This window comes from Phaenicophaeus curvirostris, chromosome 1 (assembly GCF_032191515.1).
Source record: "Phaenicophaeus curvirostris isolate KB17595 chromosome 1, BPBGC_Pcur_1.0, whole genome shotgun sequence".
In the NCBI taxonomy this organism is placed as follows: Eukaryota; Metazoa; Chordata; class Aves; order Cuculiformes; family Cuculidae; genus Phaenicophaeus; species Phaenicophaeus curvirostris.
The window spans coordinates 43,052,453-43,069,064 of record NC_091392.1 but is presented as its reverse complement, the minus strand read 5'-3'; the positions used below and the strand labels follow the sequence as shown (position 1 = coordinate 43,069,064).

The 16,612-nt window shown below is 44.8% G+C and overlaps 3 protein-coding genes across 8 annotated transcripts in view; 2 read left to right on the top strand and 1 right to left on the bottom strand.

The window, feature by feature from the left end:
* MIEF1 (mitochondrial elongation factor 1) overlaps window positions 1-16,612 on the top strand; it is a 269,067-nt gene that overhangs the window by 202,324 nt on the left and 50,131 nt on the right. The window lies entirely within an intron of this gene.
* The window catches only part of CACNA1I (calcium voltage-gated channel subunit alpha1 I), a 93,145-nt gene that overhangs the window by 40,599 nt on the left and 35,934 nt on the right, over window positions 1-16,612 (top strand). For all 6 annotated transcript variants that reach the window (XM_069855250.1, XM_069855241.1, XM_069855258.1 and 3 more), the window contains 4 exons: window positions 5,177-5,483; window positions 6,872-7,269; window positions 15,176-15,327; window positions 15,944-16,129. In XM_069855250.1, coding sequence (XP_069711351.1) covers window positions 5,177-5,483; window positions 6,872-7,269; window positions 15,176-15,327; window positions 15,944-16,129 — 1,043 coding nt within the window. The remainder of the gene's footprint in view (window positions 1-5,176; window positions 5,484-6,871; window positions 7,270-15,175; window positions 15,328-15,943; window positions 16,130-16,612) is intronic.
* MRTFA (myocardin related transcription factor A) overlaps window positions 6,485-16,612 on the bottom strand; it is a 506,306-nt gene continuing 496,178 nt past the window's right edge. The window contains exon 15 of the transcript XR_011337327.1: window positions 6,485-6,496. The gene's annotated coding sequence lies outside the window, so the exon portion shown is untranslated. The remainder of the gene's footprint in view (window positions 6,497-16,612) is intronic.

Sequence of the window (16,612 nt, the reverse complement as noted above, 5' to 3'; positions counted from 1 at the left end):
AGGGTCTGTCACACTGAATTATTTCCTCACTATGAACAAAAAGGAGCAGCTGCTCTGGAAGTGTCAGCAGTCCACTATAAACTGGCTGTGTAAGATAGCTTGTACCTGGTGGGGATGGAAAGAGAGAAGTGTGTCCATGAAGAGAACTTAATAAACAGTTTATAAGCCCCATGAATTTATAGAAGTGAAGGTTGAAGGTTGCTTTGCTGTAAAGGCATTTGTTGGTCCCCCAGAGAGAGAGACAAGAAATGTGATGCCATTGTCTCTTTTATTCCTCAAGCCTCTCACATCTAATTGCATTTTCTTGGAGGGAAACATTTTGCTTTTATGAGGACTCTTGCACTTTTCCCACAAGGAGACCAAAGTCAAGACTAGAAGGGAGAGGCTCAGGATGGACTATGAGAAGTATAAAATCTGTGCACAATGAGTGTAATTTAGTTCTAGGTCACTTTAGCCAGTAAAGACATCACTGTGTGTGTCCAAAGCCTACATGCATTTGGATGGGCTGTTAAAAGGATCTGGCTAAGACTCTGCTCTGCACCTACTATTTTTCCTGCGTGGCATGCTCTCTTAGAAACAGGATCTCTTGAAGCAGTTACCCAATAACAGTGACAGACTCACCTAGCACAGGAGCTAGTTTAAACTCAAACTGATGCGCAATGGTTTGAGAGTAAACAAATACTAATATGTCTTCTGGGAGAAAAAAGAAAAAAAAAACAAAAAACCCACTAAAAAATCTACTGATCCATTCAGGTTGCAGAACTTATGAAGCAGCTGAACCTTCATGGTACCCTTGATTTTTAGAACCTACTTGAATTTTCACTTTGAGCAGCATGGCCAGGATACACAGATTAGTACGATATACAGTTCAGCACATGCTTTACTCCTGGCCTCAGATGCAGTCTCTCCCAGAACCAGGAAGGACTGTGCAGAGTCACTGTTTAACTTTTGGGATGGGCATGTCTATCTCATGTGGGCCAGCTCCAAAAACTGCCCCTCACACCCTGCTCCAAACTGCATAAATCCCATCAGCTTATTTTTGGTTTCTAAGCAGGAGCATCCTTCTAGGGCTGCTTCACCTCATGTGGATTCCCAGTATTTCAAACTTTGTCTCTGAATTTGCAGGCATCTGAAAACCCTCAATTAAACACTTCACCTGAGATTTTACTGCAGAGTGTCATTGACATTTCTAGACACTCCCTCCTCATTTGCAGAAGCTGTGTAGGTTTATTTCTATCAAGCACAGGAGGACATGAACCTCAACTTACCCTGGGGACTGCTCAGAACAAACGAGCCTTATGCTAGATGGGATATTTCCTTTGCCTTTGGTGTTACACCAAGAAAGTATTTAGCCTTTCTGTTACCTTTTTTTGCATGTGTAATTCATCTTTTGCAGCATATAGCAACATCACAGCGTGAACTTGAAATCACTTGGTTTCATTTTCCCTCTGAGTCTTCTTATAGAAATGACAATCCCTTTTCATGTCTCATGGAGCACAGTCATTCCAGCCTTTATCCTTCTCTCCTTCCCCATGGTCAAAGGGCCCAGGTTTCTAAGCAGGATTGTTCTGACAGTCATACTTCAAGCCCTGACTCTTTGCTTTTCCACATACATCCCAGCCTTTGCTCAAACTTACTCTTCTGGGCCGGATCTCCACAGCACCTTTTTGTACAGCTATGCCTTCAACCATGACTTCTCCTTACATCACAGCGGTATCTTCAGACACCTACATAAAGGTATTACCTGCTACTGCTCATCTGGCAGGAAGAAGGCTCCACCACCTGGATGTATTCCCAGCATGATTAGGATTCCTGCATGGATGTGGTCCTCCAAGGAGAAAAGTGATGGCTGACCCTGGCACTCAGAGTGGCCTTGTAGAACAATATGCTAAAGCATTTAACATATTCAGGGAATTGTAAATAGCTTCATCTTCTGCCAAAGATCGGGGAGGTGAGGTGAAGGAAGGACCACTTTCACCTCTAGAGTCAATGTTTCATCTGGATCTTTGCACTTGAAATCCATCTGCCTCTGTCATCTCTCCAGGTACTTGGCCACTGATGTGGCTCCTGGACTAGGGAAAGCTCTTCTGAACTCTCAGGCTAGCCTCCACATTGCTGCACTTAGTGGTCTTCTTGAAGTGCTCTGTGCTTACACATGTGGGCTTCAGAAGACAAACTGGATATCCAGACATAAGCAATAAACGTAACAGGCAATTAAGTCAGCATCTCCAGCACCAGTAAGATTTTATTAGCCACTGTGGATGCGGGGCTCAAGCCTTGGGATCCACTTAATCAAAGTATAGCTCCGTCTCAGGGCTGAACAGGACTCCTATGTTGGGGCTTTGAATCAGTAGTCTCCTTATGCTTCTTTCGGATGCTTTGTCTGACGCCATGTCAGATGCTTTCTGTCTCCTCTCTCAGCTAGCTGAGATGTATTGCTCAATTATGAGCCATCTGGGACCCTTCCTGTCCTTCTGCTTGCTGGGAGGCAGAGTCAAGCTTGGCAGAGCCTTAGAGTTTATGGACTTGTCTGTCGTCTTAAGGATTAAACAAGCTCATTTGTTTTGCATTTGATGTTCCCAGTAGAGACATTTAAGGATTGGGGTTTAGTTGCCATATCCAGTCTTCCCACTCTTCCACTTTTTGCTCATCTGGCAGGAGTGTTTGATAGGAACGGTTGGACTCGATGATCCGGTGGGTCTCTTCCAGCCTGGTTATTCTGTGATTCTGTGATTCTGTGAGATCACAGTAAACTGTCCCTGTGAGGACAGGACTTGGTCATGTGAAAACTGAACCTCTCTCCGGATTCAACCATGGGCCTATAGCGTGACCCTGCTGAGTGCACTTTGTTTCCCTCAGCTACTCTGCTTGTATCCTAGAGAGGAGGTGTTGCAAGTCTTAAGCGTTTGTTGTTTGTGGAGTTGTTGGAAATTATGAAGTACTGGGCAGTGTCACAATTATTGTTCCAGAAATACATGCACAACCCTGCCTCGCTCAGGACAAGCCAAGGGAATGTCATGTGGCACTGAGGGAGCAGAGGGCAGGAGAGTGCATCAGAGAGTTTGGATTCCCAGTCATGCTCTCATCAATGAAAACATGCAAGACATCATGGATTAGGGAAAATCTTGGGGGAAAGTGAAGGAATCTGAATAGGCATTGTTTTAATTTTCAAGGCCACATATAGAAGCTGAAGGGAACATAGGCTGAAATACAGACGGGAGGAGAGGGAAGAGAAGGGTTCAGTGATGAAGGGCAACAGAATTAGAACAGCTTTGAGCAGTGCTGAGAGGAAGAAGAAAAAAAAGCCTTTTATTTTCAGATGGTTCATTGTCCTTAAGCTGAATCTGATTGGCAAAGACTTATTCAGAAGCTAGCAGAGACATCTCCCCTTGGAAATACTATACTGAGCCTCCAGACAGAACTACAGGACATCTTTGTGCAAGAGAAAGGGACAACCAAGGGTGCAAGCTGGTGGCGGGGTGGCAAAGGCTGTTCACTGAGAAGGTGGCTGCTTGGATAGGTAAAACAAGCTGGAGTACTTGCTAAATAAACCTCCACCTTTTCCATGCACAGGACTTGGGGTCAGGTTATCACCCCCTTTGCTATCCCTCTCCCCTTTGCCAGAAAGGTTATATCGGGAAGGACATGTGCATGAAGATAAAGGCAGGACTGGATCCAGCTAATGTGTCAAAGCTGTTCACTTGGAAAGGAGAGACAGGGAGGTGAGACTAGGTCCTGTGTGGATTCGTGCAGGAGGAATGTGGTGTGAAGATGTCCCACAGCAGGAATGCTCCCTGGTCCAGGGGAAGCAGAAATCTTGAGCTGGTGCTTCCTCTTCTCCCAGGGGCTGCACCACAGAGTCCATTTCAGGGCAGTGCTGACATTTGGTCCTTGTTCAGAGATCAGACTCTGCATTTTATCAATGCCGTATCCCCACTTACAGCTCTACGGGGAGTAGGCACCAATCAAGGCATCATAGCTTTTGAGAATGATTTTGAACGTGGTTACCAGCCCTTTTTTTGTATGAAATGCTCATCATATTGAAGCCCAGGTTTTATCCTGAGTGTAATGGGTAGATCTCCTAGGAGATTAATCTGTAATTTCATAATACGTAACACTGAGAGTAAGATTTTTACCTCCAAACCCAAGAAATATTTGCTTAATTTTACAGATTGCAAAACTGAGGCAAAGGAAGCTTAATACGAACATGCCTTTGTGTAGTCTGGTAGGCTTTTTGGCTTCTGTATGAAGAATAGGAAGAACTTGGGAATTTTGTTTTGTTTCTTAGAAAGTGGGGGAGTGGGTTGTGGTTGGTTTTGTGTTTGAAATGAAAAGCCAATGTAGGCTGGAAGATAAGTAAAATAAGAGCTAATATGATATACCTAGTATCAGAAGAATAAGAAAATGAACAAGGAAGCATTGTTCTGCTTGACCATTCAGTGTCCTTCTCAAAGTTGTTAAGTTTTGTAAACTCCTCTTTGATTTCAAGGGCTCATTGATTTCAGTGAAGTACCGTCTCCCTCTAAGGTGAATTAAGGTGTAAATGGTAGAAATAAATAAAATGCTCCAAGACTACTGACATGTCCTCCAACAGCTGAAGACCATAAATGATAGTGCATAATTTTTCCCGCAATGAAAGAGCAAGTGGAGGAGAAAGCAACCGAACAAGTCCTCTGTCTCCCACTTTCTGTTTGATATGAAGATGAGAAAAAGAAAAAGTCAGTTTTCATAGAATCGTAGAATAGTTTGGGTTGGAAGGGACCTTAAAGATTCTCCAGTTCCAACCCCCTGTGATGGGCAGGGATACCTCCCACTATCAGGCTGCCCAAGGCCCCATCCAACCTGACCTTGAACACCTCCAGGTTTTCATCAAGCCCTTTGCAGGTAACTTCTAGATGACATGCTCAGGGTCCCATAGCCTGACAAAATAGCTGAAAGTGGGGCTTGTGTTTCCTGAATTTTAGTTTAGACCTTTAAATTCTGCACAGGAATTAGATTGAATGAGTTCTCAAAAACAGGCTTAGCCAGCCCTGGCTTTCTCTGAAATCCCATCTCCATCTGGCTCCCATTCCTCTGTCAGCCTCTAGTCGCTTTCCTCTCCTCATTCTTCTTTTTTCCTCCTGCACATTCTTCCTTCGGCTGACACTGACTCTCCATCGTTCTCCTTTGCTACTAGGTGGGCTCCTTCTTCATGATTAACCTGTGCCTGGTGGTCATTGCTACACAGTTCTCAGAAACTAAGCAGCGGGAACACCAGCTGATGCAGGAGCAGCGGGCCCGGTACCTCTCTTCCAGCACTGTCGCCAGCTACATGGAGCCGGGAGACTGCTACGAGGAGATCTTCCAATACATCTGCCACATCGTGCGCAAAGCCAAGCGCCGCACCCTTGGGCTGTACAACAGCATCCAGAGCCGGCGCCAGGGTCACGTGGAGCCGAGCAATGCCAAGCCGGGCATGAACAGGAAAGACCAGAGGCACTACAGTAAGGATTGCATGGGTAAAGCTGGAAGTGCCAGGAGTGGAAATGTGAGAGTAAATGAGAGCATCTTTATGTGCCAGCTTGCCAAAGAACCTGTACCTACAAAGCACAGAATTAGAGTTGACAAAGGCTATTGAGGATGGGGCCATGGCCAGTGCACCAGACCAGCAAGGAAGGGATGACCAGCAAGAATGGGAATGAGACAGGGATGACCAGCAGGGAATATGTGAAACCTAGAGGCCATAATGGGATTGCACTAAAAGCACTGACTAAGGCTTGTAAAGAGCTCCATATCTCATATAGCAGGGGGGTGGTAGCAGTCTCAGAGAGCTGAGTATTAGGGGTTATAAGAGAGTGTGACTAGGGATTGGACTGGGTGACACAGCAAGTCCCCCAGAGCTCTCCTCCTAAACTGAGTTTCTATAGGACCTCAAAAGAGAGGCTAAAGGAGTAGAACTGCAATAGGGTGGCTCCTGAACCAAGGGAGTAATACCACAGAAGTCAGTTTGATGTGCAAGGACAACAAAGACAATTTCTCTTGATGGGAGGGCATGCTGTTGTGTAATATTAGACATGAGATACCATTTAAATTGGATTCCTGGCCTGAAAGATGACTGTAAAAATAGTTTTACAGAGTTACTATTAACTGCCTGTTGACGCCTTCTGTAGGCAATGATCCCATTAACAAGCAAAAAGGTGTGGTTTTCAGCTGGCCTTGCATATTCAGTCTTTCATTTTCTTTACTTGCTGGGAGTAAAGTTTCTGCAGGCCTTATGCACTTTGCTAACAAATTAATTGATTAATTTCCCCAGTGTCCATTTGATCTTCCAGGCCCAACTGGGCCATGGAGGAACACAAAGAATTTTTGCACTGAACTGATCTGTTCTGATTTGAACTGCACAGACTATCAGGAAGAACTGTTCTTATGCTACCTTGTCTGGCTTCTTGAGATGCTTTGCTAATGTAGCTTCCCTAATTTAGAGAGTTCAGCTCAGCATGTGGATTCTCAGGCCCCACTGGTGGCTGTTTAGGCCAAAACCAGCCCTCATGATGTTTTTTTCCCTCAGTTCCCACTTAACACAGGCTACTGAGTATCAAGCTGTGATCCCTGCATTAGACAAAACTGTCCTTTCTCTGATGGACATGAACCCCCATTGAGCCTAATCACTGGCAGCTGAACAGTACCATGCCTTTTGGTGACACAGCCAGTTGAAAGCTCCCGGAGGCCATGGCTTTTACTGCTGCCCTTTAGATGATGTGCTAGTGTTTAATCATTCTTGCAGGTAAAAAGCCCCGTTGCCCTGTCTGAATACTCAAAAGCCAAACAGGTGCCCAGTTTGGATGTATTTTTCAAAGCCTTCTCCATTAAGCATGGTCATTTCTCACCCCAGGGCTTTGCCAGCAGCACAACTCTCTTGACTGCCCTTCTCAGGGCTTGGTCCAGCCCATCGCTGTGACAGCAACCTCTGATCCCACCAACTGCCCCCGATGCTGCACGGCGGGACATGAAGCATCCCGGAGGCTCTCGGTCCTGGATAGCGCTGACTCAGATCAGGAAGACAGAGGAGCCAGTGAAGAGGAGGGAGAGGGCAGCAGAGAGGACCAGGATGCCTCAGCACTGGAGAAGGAGGAAGTGGAAGAAGGTGGACGGCTGAAGCTTTGCAGTGAAATGTGGCGAGAAGTGAGGGTTAAGCTTCGAGGGATTGTGGACAGCAAGTACTTCAACCGTGGGATCATGATTGCAATCCTAGTGAACACAATCAGCATGGGCATTGAGCACCATGAGCAGGTAAGGCACTATGGGACACTAGGTGGGCAGTGGGGACTGATGAGTCCTGCTCAGGGTTATGGCCTCACTAAGCAGCTGATACAACTTGGTGGAGGCAGATATTGAGTAATCTGGACCCCAGGCTGCAGCACAGATGGTCCCAGCATGGCTTTGGAGAATGCCTCAGAATCTTGCAGGATCTTTCTTCCTTATCCCTGCACTTAATCATTTCTACTTTCTCCATGTATTTTCCTCTCACCTCCTTTCAGTTCCTCTTTTCCTCCTTCCTGCTCACTTTTATCCCTCTGTTTTTCCTTTTTTATTCTGTCTTCTTTTCCCATCTGCTTCTCTCTCCTTTGCCCCTACCTCTTCCATCTTCCTCATCTCTCTCTTTCATTTCTCTCTTCATTAGCTTGCTGAATCCTTAGTCTATTTGGTTAATTTAATGTGCCCTCTGGGGATGTCACAGGCACTTCACCAGCATCTCAATTCAAATCCATCAGCTTGCTAGCCTTTCCAGCTTAATTAAGAGATGGCTGAGTACAGACTATCTATACAAGAAGGCTAGGAAAAGCACCACCTCACATCTCCAGTTATTTTGGGGTCTCAGATGGCTTGACACTTTCCTTTGTCCTGACAGCAAGAAGTGATAGATAGGTCAGACTTAGACAGCAGGTGTAGGCACAGGTTTGACTTTCATGCCAATAGTTTGCAGGCAGCTTTGAGTCAGCAGTGCACTTTATCCTAATGACAGACTTGTGAGATGGAGAAGGATTGTATGCCCTCATTTTATGGCTGAGAAACAGAGGCTGTGTCTACTTTGTCATGTGCAGAGCCAGCTTCTGAGGATGTTAAGTATGCCCATGACCTTGCATCTGCATTGCTAGCTGGTAGCTTTGCTGCACTTTGCATTGAAGGAATCCATGCTGTACATCCGTGTCTCAGATCTATGCCATCAGTCTGAATGTGACCATGATTTTTCCATGTGTCTGCCTAGATCACAGCAATAAAAGGTTGTTCCACCTCTGAGATGCTGACTGCATTGAAGCTTTACAGCCAAGGTGAAGTTTACTCTTGAACACAGTCTTGGTTAGCAAAGAGACCATCAGTGAGTCTGGTTCAAGCAAGGCACTCAGATTTGTCCTGTGCTGTATCAGGATGGAGATATCTTGAGACCCAGAATATCTTAAATTCCCTCTTTGAGGCAACATGGTGTCTGAGCTAGTATTTGAAGTCCTAGATGTCTGGATCTCACCCATATACCAAGCATTAGACGATTTTTCAAAGCCCAGCTAGTTTCTGATATGAGGATGGGAAACCTTAATCTGATCCCAGAATGCAAACCTGCATAGGATGCTTCAGTACCAGAAAAATACTGGCAGGAGCTCAGCAGAGAGGAGACTGAAGAAGAAGCTGGAGGGGTTGACTCATGAAAATAGATAAAAAAGAATGATGCATTTATCACGTAGCAGATAGATGACTAAGGGATGAAGCCCAGGACAATATGAAAACTGCCCACTAATGTTTTAAAGATGTGAGCACCAAGCAGGGAGAGCCATTGTTCATTTTGGTTTATTGGAGACAGCATGAATTAAGAGTTTCACAGAAGAATATTTGAGCTGGAGGTAAAGAACTTGCTTTCATGTTCTGGCTATTGTGTGTGCAGATTTAAAGCCTTCTAGGCCGCCTCTGCTCTTTTTGTACAACCCACAGTAGAGTGGGAGCTGCCTGCAGCCTTCAGGTTTCTAGTAGCAAGTTATTAATGACACATCTTTAAAGTTACGCTATCACTTTTATCTATAAGTAGCTAGGAAAAGCTTGTGACCCTGCATGCTGTTTCTACTAGGAAAAGATGTCAGCCAAATTGATCATAACTGAAAAGTGTGGTGCATCCTGTTTATTTAAAATGTTTATACTGAATACTGTTTCCCTGGCTCAAGAAGATTAAACAAATATATATTCAGAGTGTAACATGAATTCCAGGTCTTTTTCAGTCAATAGTTAACTTAAAAGCAGACAGGCATTTGCGTTTCCTTTTGCTCCCTTTTTTGTTTTTATAGAATCAGAGAATGATTAGGGTCGGAAGGGACCTTAAAGATCATCCAGTTCCACCCCTCCTGCCATGGGCAAGGATACCTCCCACTGGATCAGGTTGCTCAAAGCCTCATCCAACCTGGTGTTCAACCCCTCCAGGGATGGGGCTTCCATGACTTCTCTGGGTGAACTGCGCCAGTGCCTCACCACCCTCACAGTAGCAAATTTCTTCCTAATATCTAATATAAATTTACCCTCTTTAAGCTTAGAACCATTCCCCCTCATCCTATCCCTACACTCCCTGATAAAGAGCCCCTCCCCAGCTTTTCTGTAGGTCCCCTGTAAGTACTGAAAGGCTTCTATAAGGTTGCCTGGAGCCTTCACTTCTCTAGGCTAAACAAGCCCAATTCTCTCAGCCTGTCCTTGTATGGGAGGTGCTCCAGCCCTCTGGTAATCTTCGTGGCCCTCCACTGGACTCGCTCTAACAGATCCATGTCCATCCTGTGCTGAGGACTCCAGAACTGAACACAGTACTCCAGTGCTTTTCCTCAAGTCATGCCATCAGTACATCCCAGACTGGTGATTCCTTTTTTGCTTCCTTTTCTCTCCTTCCTTTAGCCTTTTCCTGTTGATTTTCCTCCCAGAAACAAATTTGCTTGGAATAATATCCAGCAAATCATCTCTGCCCACAGAGATCTCTGATTAGCAGGGTGATGCTATCCTATGACTGAAGTAGCTTCTGTTGCTTCAGCTGCTTCATCATATGAACCTCTCCTGGCCCAGAGCTAATGTGTACAGAGACCTCTCAGGCTTTATTTTCTGGTGCATGGGAGATTACAACCCCAGCCAGTCTCTGGGGACATATCTGCCTGAGCAAGAGGGTGTATGAAGGTGTCACAGGTTTGAGCAGTCCTGGGAGCAGCTCTGGGGACATATCTGCCTGAGCAAGAGGGTGTATGAAGGTGTCACAGGTTTGAGCAGTCCTGGGAGCAGCTTATGGCATGTCTGTCAGCTCCTTGCAGCTCCACTTGTTCATGGGCTATACTCAGGTGATCTGGCCCAATGACCACCTAGCATTAAGGAGTGAGAGAGACTGCAGCAGCCAGGCATAATGTTCAGGCTCAGAAACACAGGAGGTACAGAGCCCATGTGTGCCTTCAATTCCTGAGCCTTGAGCAACAGAAAGAAAAACATGAATTAAAATTATCTGGTTTTTACATTTCATGGGTTTAATATTCACTGTGTTTTTCTTCCAGGACACTTTACCTCAGCAACTCAAAGCACTTTACTCAGATTCAAATCACCTTGGAATATGGCTTTGTTTAGCTTATCCATCCAGTCCCTGGTCCTGTCCTATTTGTGTGGCTGCATTTCTTGTAAGGGTAATCAACCCATTTTGGGATAAACTTCACTGTTATGAGTAATTTTAAATTCTTCCATTTATCACATATTGTCACTTGTAAATAGATGAGTTTATTCAGATCCATCAGTATGTATTATACCATGTAATATCATTAGTATTAGTCCTTCAGGTATTGCTGGGACATTGCACAAGCCAAAATCCATCATTTCAAGCTTTGTCCTGCTTGAAATAGGTTTGGTTTTTTTTTAATTCTTCAGATCTGCTTTTACTTGGAAGTGCCTATTTTTAAAATCCGGTGTGGAAAATAAAGATATTAGGTGCTTGCGGCTGTCCAGAAGGATCCTTTAAAGAGGCTTACATTTTCTTGATAGTCACAGAGGATCTGGTGCTGCTCACTCTTCTCCCACATTCAGCATGAGGATGAAAGGCTGGTACCAGCTGAAAGTCCCAAGCTGCCTTTCTCATATATTTCTTGAATGGCCTGTTTGACTCAAGCTTCTTTGCCATTAGTAGCCAATGAGATAATTGATGAGTAACTTGGTTTATCTTCCCCAGTATCTACTTACACTGTACTTTAGTACATCAGATGAATATTTTATGAGGATTGTCTTGTGTGGATCAGGAGACAATTCCTTGTTTCCTAACTAGACCAGCCCTGTGGATCAGCACCTTCATATCCTTTGACCTGCATGATTTCCTTTTATACCAGTATTTATTGCATCTATAAGTTCATATTTTACAGTTATTGCCTTCTCTTTTTAGTATTTGCTGCTTGTCAGAAACATTCAGCAAATGTCCAAGCTAGCTGATCATACTGACATTTAGTAAACAATGGGACAGTCTCCCTGGGGTGGTAGATGAAACCATATTACTTCAGTCTTGTAAAACTAGGTTATTATGAAACATCACAAAATCCTGCACTGTTTGTGGAGTGACGATAAGAGTAAGAGAAAGCTATTTTATGTGTTCTGTGGTTGATTTTAATGACTTTTCTGATTATTGACCAGTGACTTTGAAAATAGTGAGTTAAAATGGACAGACTGGAGACACGTCTGTATGGAGTATTTCTCTGTCATGCCCTTAAAGGCAGTGATGTGCAGGTACAGTTTAGTACGGTCTGCACAGATCACATCAATTACTCTGCAGCTTCTAGGCAGTTGCCAATTTTCTCCTGGTTAAGAGAAACTCCTCCTACAGGGGCTTCATGGTAGTTGACATACTCTTAACTCTTCCTATACTGTAGGAGTTTCTGACTGCTCTCAGATAATGGACTAATTACTTTTTTTGTCTCATCTGAGATAAGAACGCCAGTGTTAGTTAATAAGAAACTTAAAGGGAGAAAAAAATAGCTGCCCTCTGTTCTGCCAGGTCTAGTTTCTGATCACTGTGCAAGAGTCCTGACACAGACCCTGAATCATACACTCCGCACTCAGTATTTGATCTACAGTGGTAGGGATGAAGGACTTAATGCCATGAAGATCTGAATTAGTTAGATTCATGGATTTGGAGAGAGATCATTATTCAGCGTAGGTGAACCAGTCTGGTTGAAACAGTGGTTTTGGGCATGCTCTGCTGCCTGGGTTCTCTCTCCCCTTCAAGCCACCCTTCTCATCCCAATACTCAGGTCCCATAGTCCTGTTCAAGTTTCACTGCTGTTGCAATGGGTAAATGAGTCTTTCCCCAGCACCAGCTGTCTCCGGCTTGGTCCACTGTCATGGCCACACTGCCCCACACGCGAGGACATCCCTGCACAGGACAAAGGCCCTGCTGTCCCTCACCCTGAAGCCCCAGCACCCAGCTGGTGGCTCTTTGCACTCAAGTGAATTATTTGTATCTCCAGAAGCGGCTGCCATGCAGGACCTGTGCCAGTGAAAGTGCTGCCTTGGGCCTCTCCAGCTGACTCTACTCTTTTTCTCCTCTTTTTCCCAACTTCATGCCTTCTGTGTTGCTCTTCCTTCCCCAGCCTTCTCGTCTTTCTTACTCCATTTTTAAAATCTTTCCTTCTCTACTTCTTGTGGGTGCCAGTGAGTTTATTTAACTGTCCTTTTTTTTTCCAGTTTTTTTTTTTTAATTCCTCTTTTGCTGCTTTTCTCTCTGCCCAACTCTCCTTCCTTTCCCTGCCCAGTCCTTCCTGCCCCTCTCTCTAGGAAGGAGGCTTTGCTGGGGCTGATTGATGGCCCATTAGAAAAAGATTAACAGGTGGAGTTTGACTCAAGAAACAGATGTCAGGGAGGGAAGGAGAGAGGGGGAAACAGGTGACCTTTTCCACAAGTCAGATGCAAGCATGGCTTTTCAAACATCAATTGCTCTTTACAACAGCACAAGAAAGAACGTGTGGACAGCAGAGAGGAGGATAATCCACCATCATAGCCTGTCACTGTTTTACATTGCTCATTCTCACTGAGATAATCATTTGTTTCAGGCTGAAACTGGCATCTCTCTTTAGCATATAAACCTCATGTTCCCAGCAAGTGTCATTATTGCCTGGCTCTCCGTGAGGTGATCTTCATCTCTCCATTTCTGTGTGCACTTGCTTGTTCTTTCTTTCTCTTTGCTCTTATGTCCCCTCCTTTCCCCCTCATTTTCAGGATGGATTTGTTATACAAACTAATTATGGACGAAAATTGAGCTATACCCCCCTTTTTGTTTTAAAGAAATGGAATATTTCAGTAAAATTCTGCAACGAGGAGTGCAAGAAATTAGCTAAGGGCTTGCAAAGCCACAGACGTGAGGAGCAGTTTCAAGTCCATTTGCTGACCTGGGAGGATCTGGGCCCCTGAGGATCATAGAGCACGGATTAAAGTACCTCCCAGCTTCAGGGGAACGGTCAGACCCAGAACTGTATTCCTCCCTCACTCCTCTTCCACCAGCTGACTAAGTAACAGGCATAGGCAACAGAGAATAACAACAGTTTTGCAATCTTCAGGGAGACATCGTGACTCCCAGCAGCTGCTGCTTGGGAAGGTGGTGGCCAATGGCCTACTACAGCCAGGTGAACTAACGTGGTGGTCTGATGTGGTCTGGAGGATCATGGGTTGTCTAACCTGGTACTGAGATGCAACCCATTTTACTGGGAGGAAGTTTTCTCTAGCTTTGGGAATGTTTTGTACCTTACCGTTGGCATGGCAGTCTCCCTAGGCTATGTACGCATGTTTCTGAGTATGTGCAAACTTTGAAAGGCTTGTGCATGTGTTGTCCCTTCATGTATCTGACCTTGTTTGAGACCTCAGCCCTTGCTGTCTGGCCTGGTGCAGTCATAGTCCCTAGCTGAGATGTGCTTTAAGCATGAGCCCATCCTAAATTCAGTGCAGGGAATGCCTCCATTTCACAGGGGATAGAAAGATTCTGGCATCCCTCATCAATGACACTAGCACAACCTCTGTCTCCCTCTGAAGAAACAATTCAACATTCCCGAGGAAATGGTCTAGACCCCTTCCTGACCTTGTCAGAGAAGTTTCCAAGGCTGCACACATTGAAGAAAAAGTCATTAATTCAGAAAACAAAAGGAGGAGTAATTTAATTTGCTCAGACTTGTTCTGCTGGTGGAGTCATTAAAACACTTTCTCTCATATGCACAAACACATCAGTCTGTACTGGAGAAGGCTGTATTACTGAGGCTGAAAGATGTGTCAGAGATTCAGCAGAAAAAAAATGCCTGAGGCAGGGTCAGATTGCATTTTTTTTCTTGGTTTTTTTTTGCTTTCAACACAATCACCTTGTGTCATCCCTGGAGGTTTTCACCTTGTACATCTTGTATTTCTCCTCTTGCTGTCCATTTTTCTCTTTTCCTCAGCCTGTCCTGCTCTTCTTGTCCCTTACAGGTAGGTGCTAGTAGTGTGCCCCATCTTGCTGTTGTCTTCTTTGTCCCGTATGATATTCACTTGGGTAATTATTGAGGCCACTTTGAGGATAAAAGGTGTCAGAAAAGACTGCTGGATCACAACTGGAAAAACTAATGCACACCAAGGATTTGGTAGGGAGACAAAAAATGGGGAAAGGAAAAAAACAAGGGGGAAAGGAGCAAAGAAATGCAGTGAGGTTTAGAGGACTATGGGGAACTGTTTTCTTCTCATTCAAATGTTTTCAGAATTTCAGCAAAAAATGGTGCCAGCTACCTATGGAAACCTCAGAGGAAGAAATTCTTGGAGAAAGAGGTTGACCACAGATGACTTTTGCCCTTCTTCAAAAACTACTCAAATTCTTTGCAAAAAGTAGAGCAGCCTTTAGCCAGGGGACGAGGGTATGGAGTGGGATGTGGGAGACACTTCGTCAGCCTTGGCTGCGTGAACGGCTGTGGGGCTCCTGACCACCCCCAGTAGAAGTATTTTTTAGGGACGAAATCTTTGATGAAGGTAGTAAACGTGCAAAGGAATTGGAATGCAAGTTGGCTCTATCCAGCTCCACTCTAATCTCACCGATGGGAGCTTCACACCTCCCTCAAAAACCTGTCCCTTGGGAATAGTGGAACTGTATTTCCCATCATTTCAGGGCTCTTTACAGTCTGACTCTCTAATTTTGCCTTCTCTCCAGCCAGAAGAATTGACCAACATCTTGGAGATCAGCAACGTTGTTTTTACAAGTATGTTTGCCCTGGAGATGATCCTGAAACTTGCTGCTTTTGGTCTCTTTGATTACCTCCGCAACCCCTACAACATCTTTGACAGTATCATCGTCATCATCAGGTGACAGGGGCCTTGGGGATCAACTGAAATACACACATAAAAGAGTACTGTAGAGCTTGCATGTTCTCATGCGCCTTTTCAAAAAGCAAGAGCTGAGCTGATGCATAAAGCCAAGTCTCCTGGGAGATCAAGATGTCTTTTCCTGACTCTTAGTGACCCTAGGCAAACCTCATAGCATTCTACCCCTTAGTTGTCTCCTCTGTAGAATGGAGGCAGTTACAGTTGCCTTGTAAATCCACAAAAAATATTAGCTGTGAAATGTTTTGCAAATGCATAAATAAACAATACTGCAGAGATTTAATGTGTGATAGAAGAACTTGCCTTGCTGAAATTTGATGCTGCGATCCTTTTCTCATTCCTGCAACATGCAGTGCCATGCTCATGTTCTGAAGGGAGAAATGCAGCTTTCTACACATAAGTATAAAACTATAGTTTATACTTCTGATTTTTAAAAAATACCTGTTCAAACAGATTTTCTCTCAAACCCCTATATACATTCTGCCAGGGCAGAAGCGATAACTTGGATTAGCACTCTTATTCCTCTCTCTCTTCTGTTTGTTCACTTCTCTTATTCTTCATTTGTTCTTCACGCTCTCTGTGCTTCTCTGGGCCATAGCATCTGGGAGATTATTGGCCAGGCGGACGGTGGCCTCTCTGTGCTCAGGACTTTCCGTCTCCTGCGGGTGTTGAAGCTGGTGCGTTTCATGCCCGCACTGCGCCGCCAGCTTGTGGTGCTGATGAAGACTATGGACAATGTTGCCACCTTCTGCATGCTCCTCATGCTCTTCATCTTTATATTCAGGTGAGGAGACAATTGCCTGACAGTGTTTTGGAGAGCCACTACATGGCTCATGTGGATGACAACTCCAGAGCATGAGTGCATGACTTGTCTTGCCTCTAGCTCTAGGCTAAGGTAGCACTGAGAGACATTTATTTGCGTATAGGGATTGAGGTTACTGCTGACCTAAATTGGGTTCAGCAGCTGAAAATTTGGCCTGGATGGGGTGGAGAAACTGCCACCAATGTGCACTTTGAGCATGATGTCCTGTTGCAGGGTAGATGTGAAGTCTTTTGGTAATTGGCGCGGGCTGTAAGGACAGTTCAGTATGTAAGTTGGCTCTGACAGAAGGGCAGCAGGAAGCACCTAAGGAAATTTGTCAGTGCATCCCATGGACCCAGTGGTAGGGAGATGAAGGAAAAGGAGAGCAAGCAAGAATGATGGGGTGAGCAGGTCTGAGGGACAAATTGGAGAGAATTCTTGAGCTCAGAGAAACTGCAGATGGGA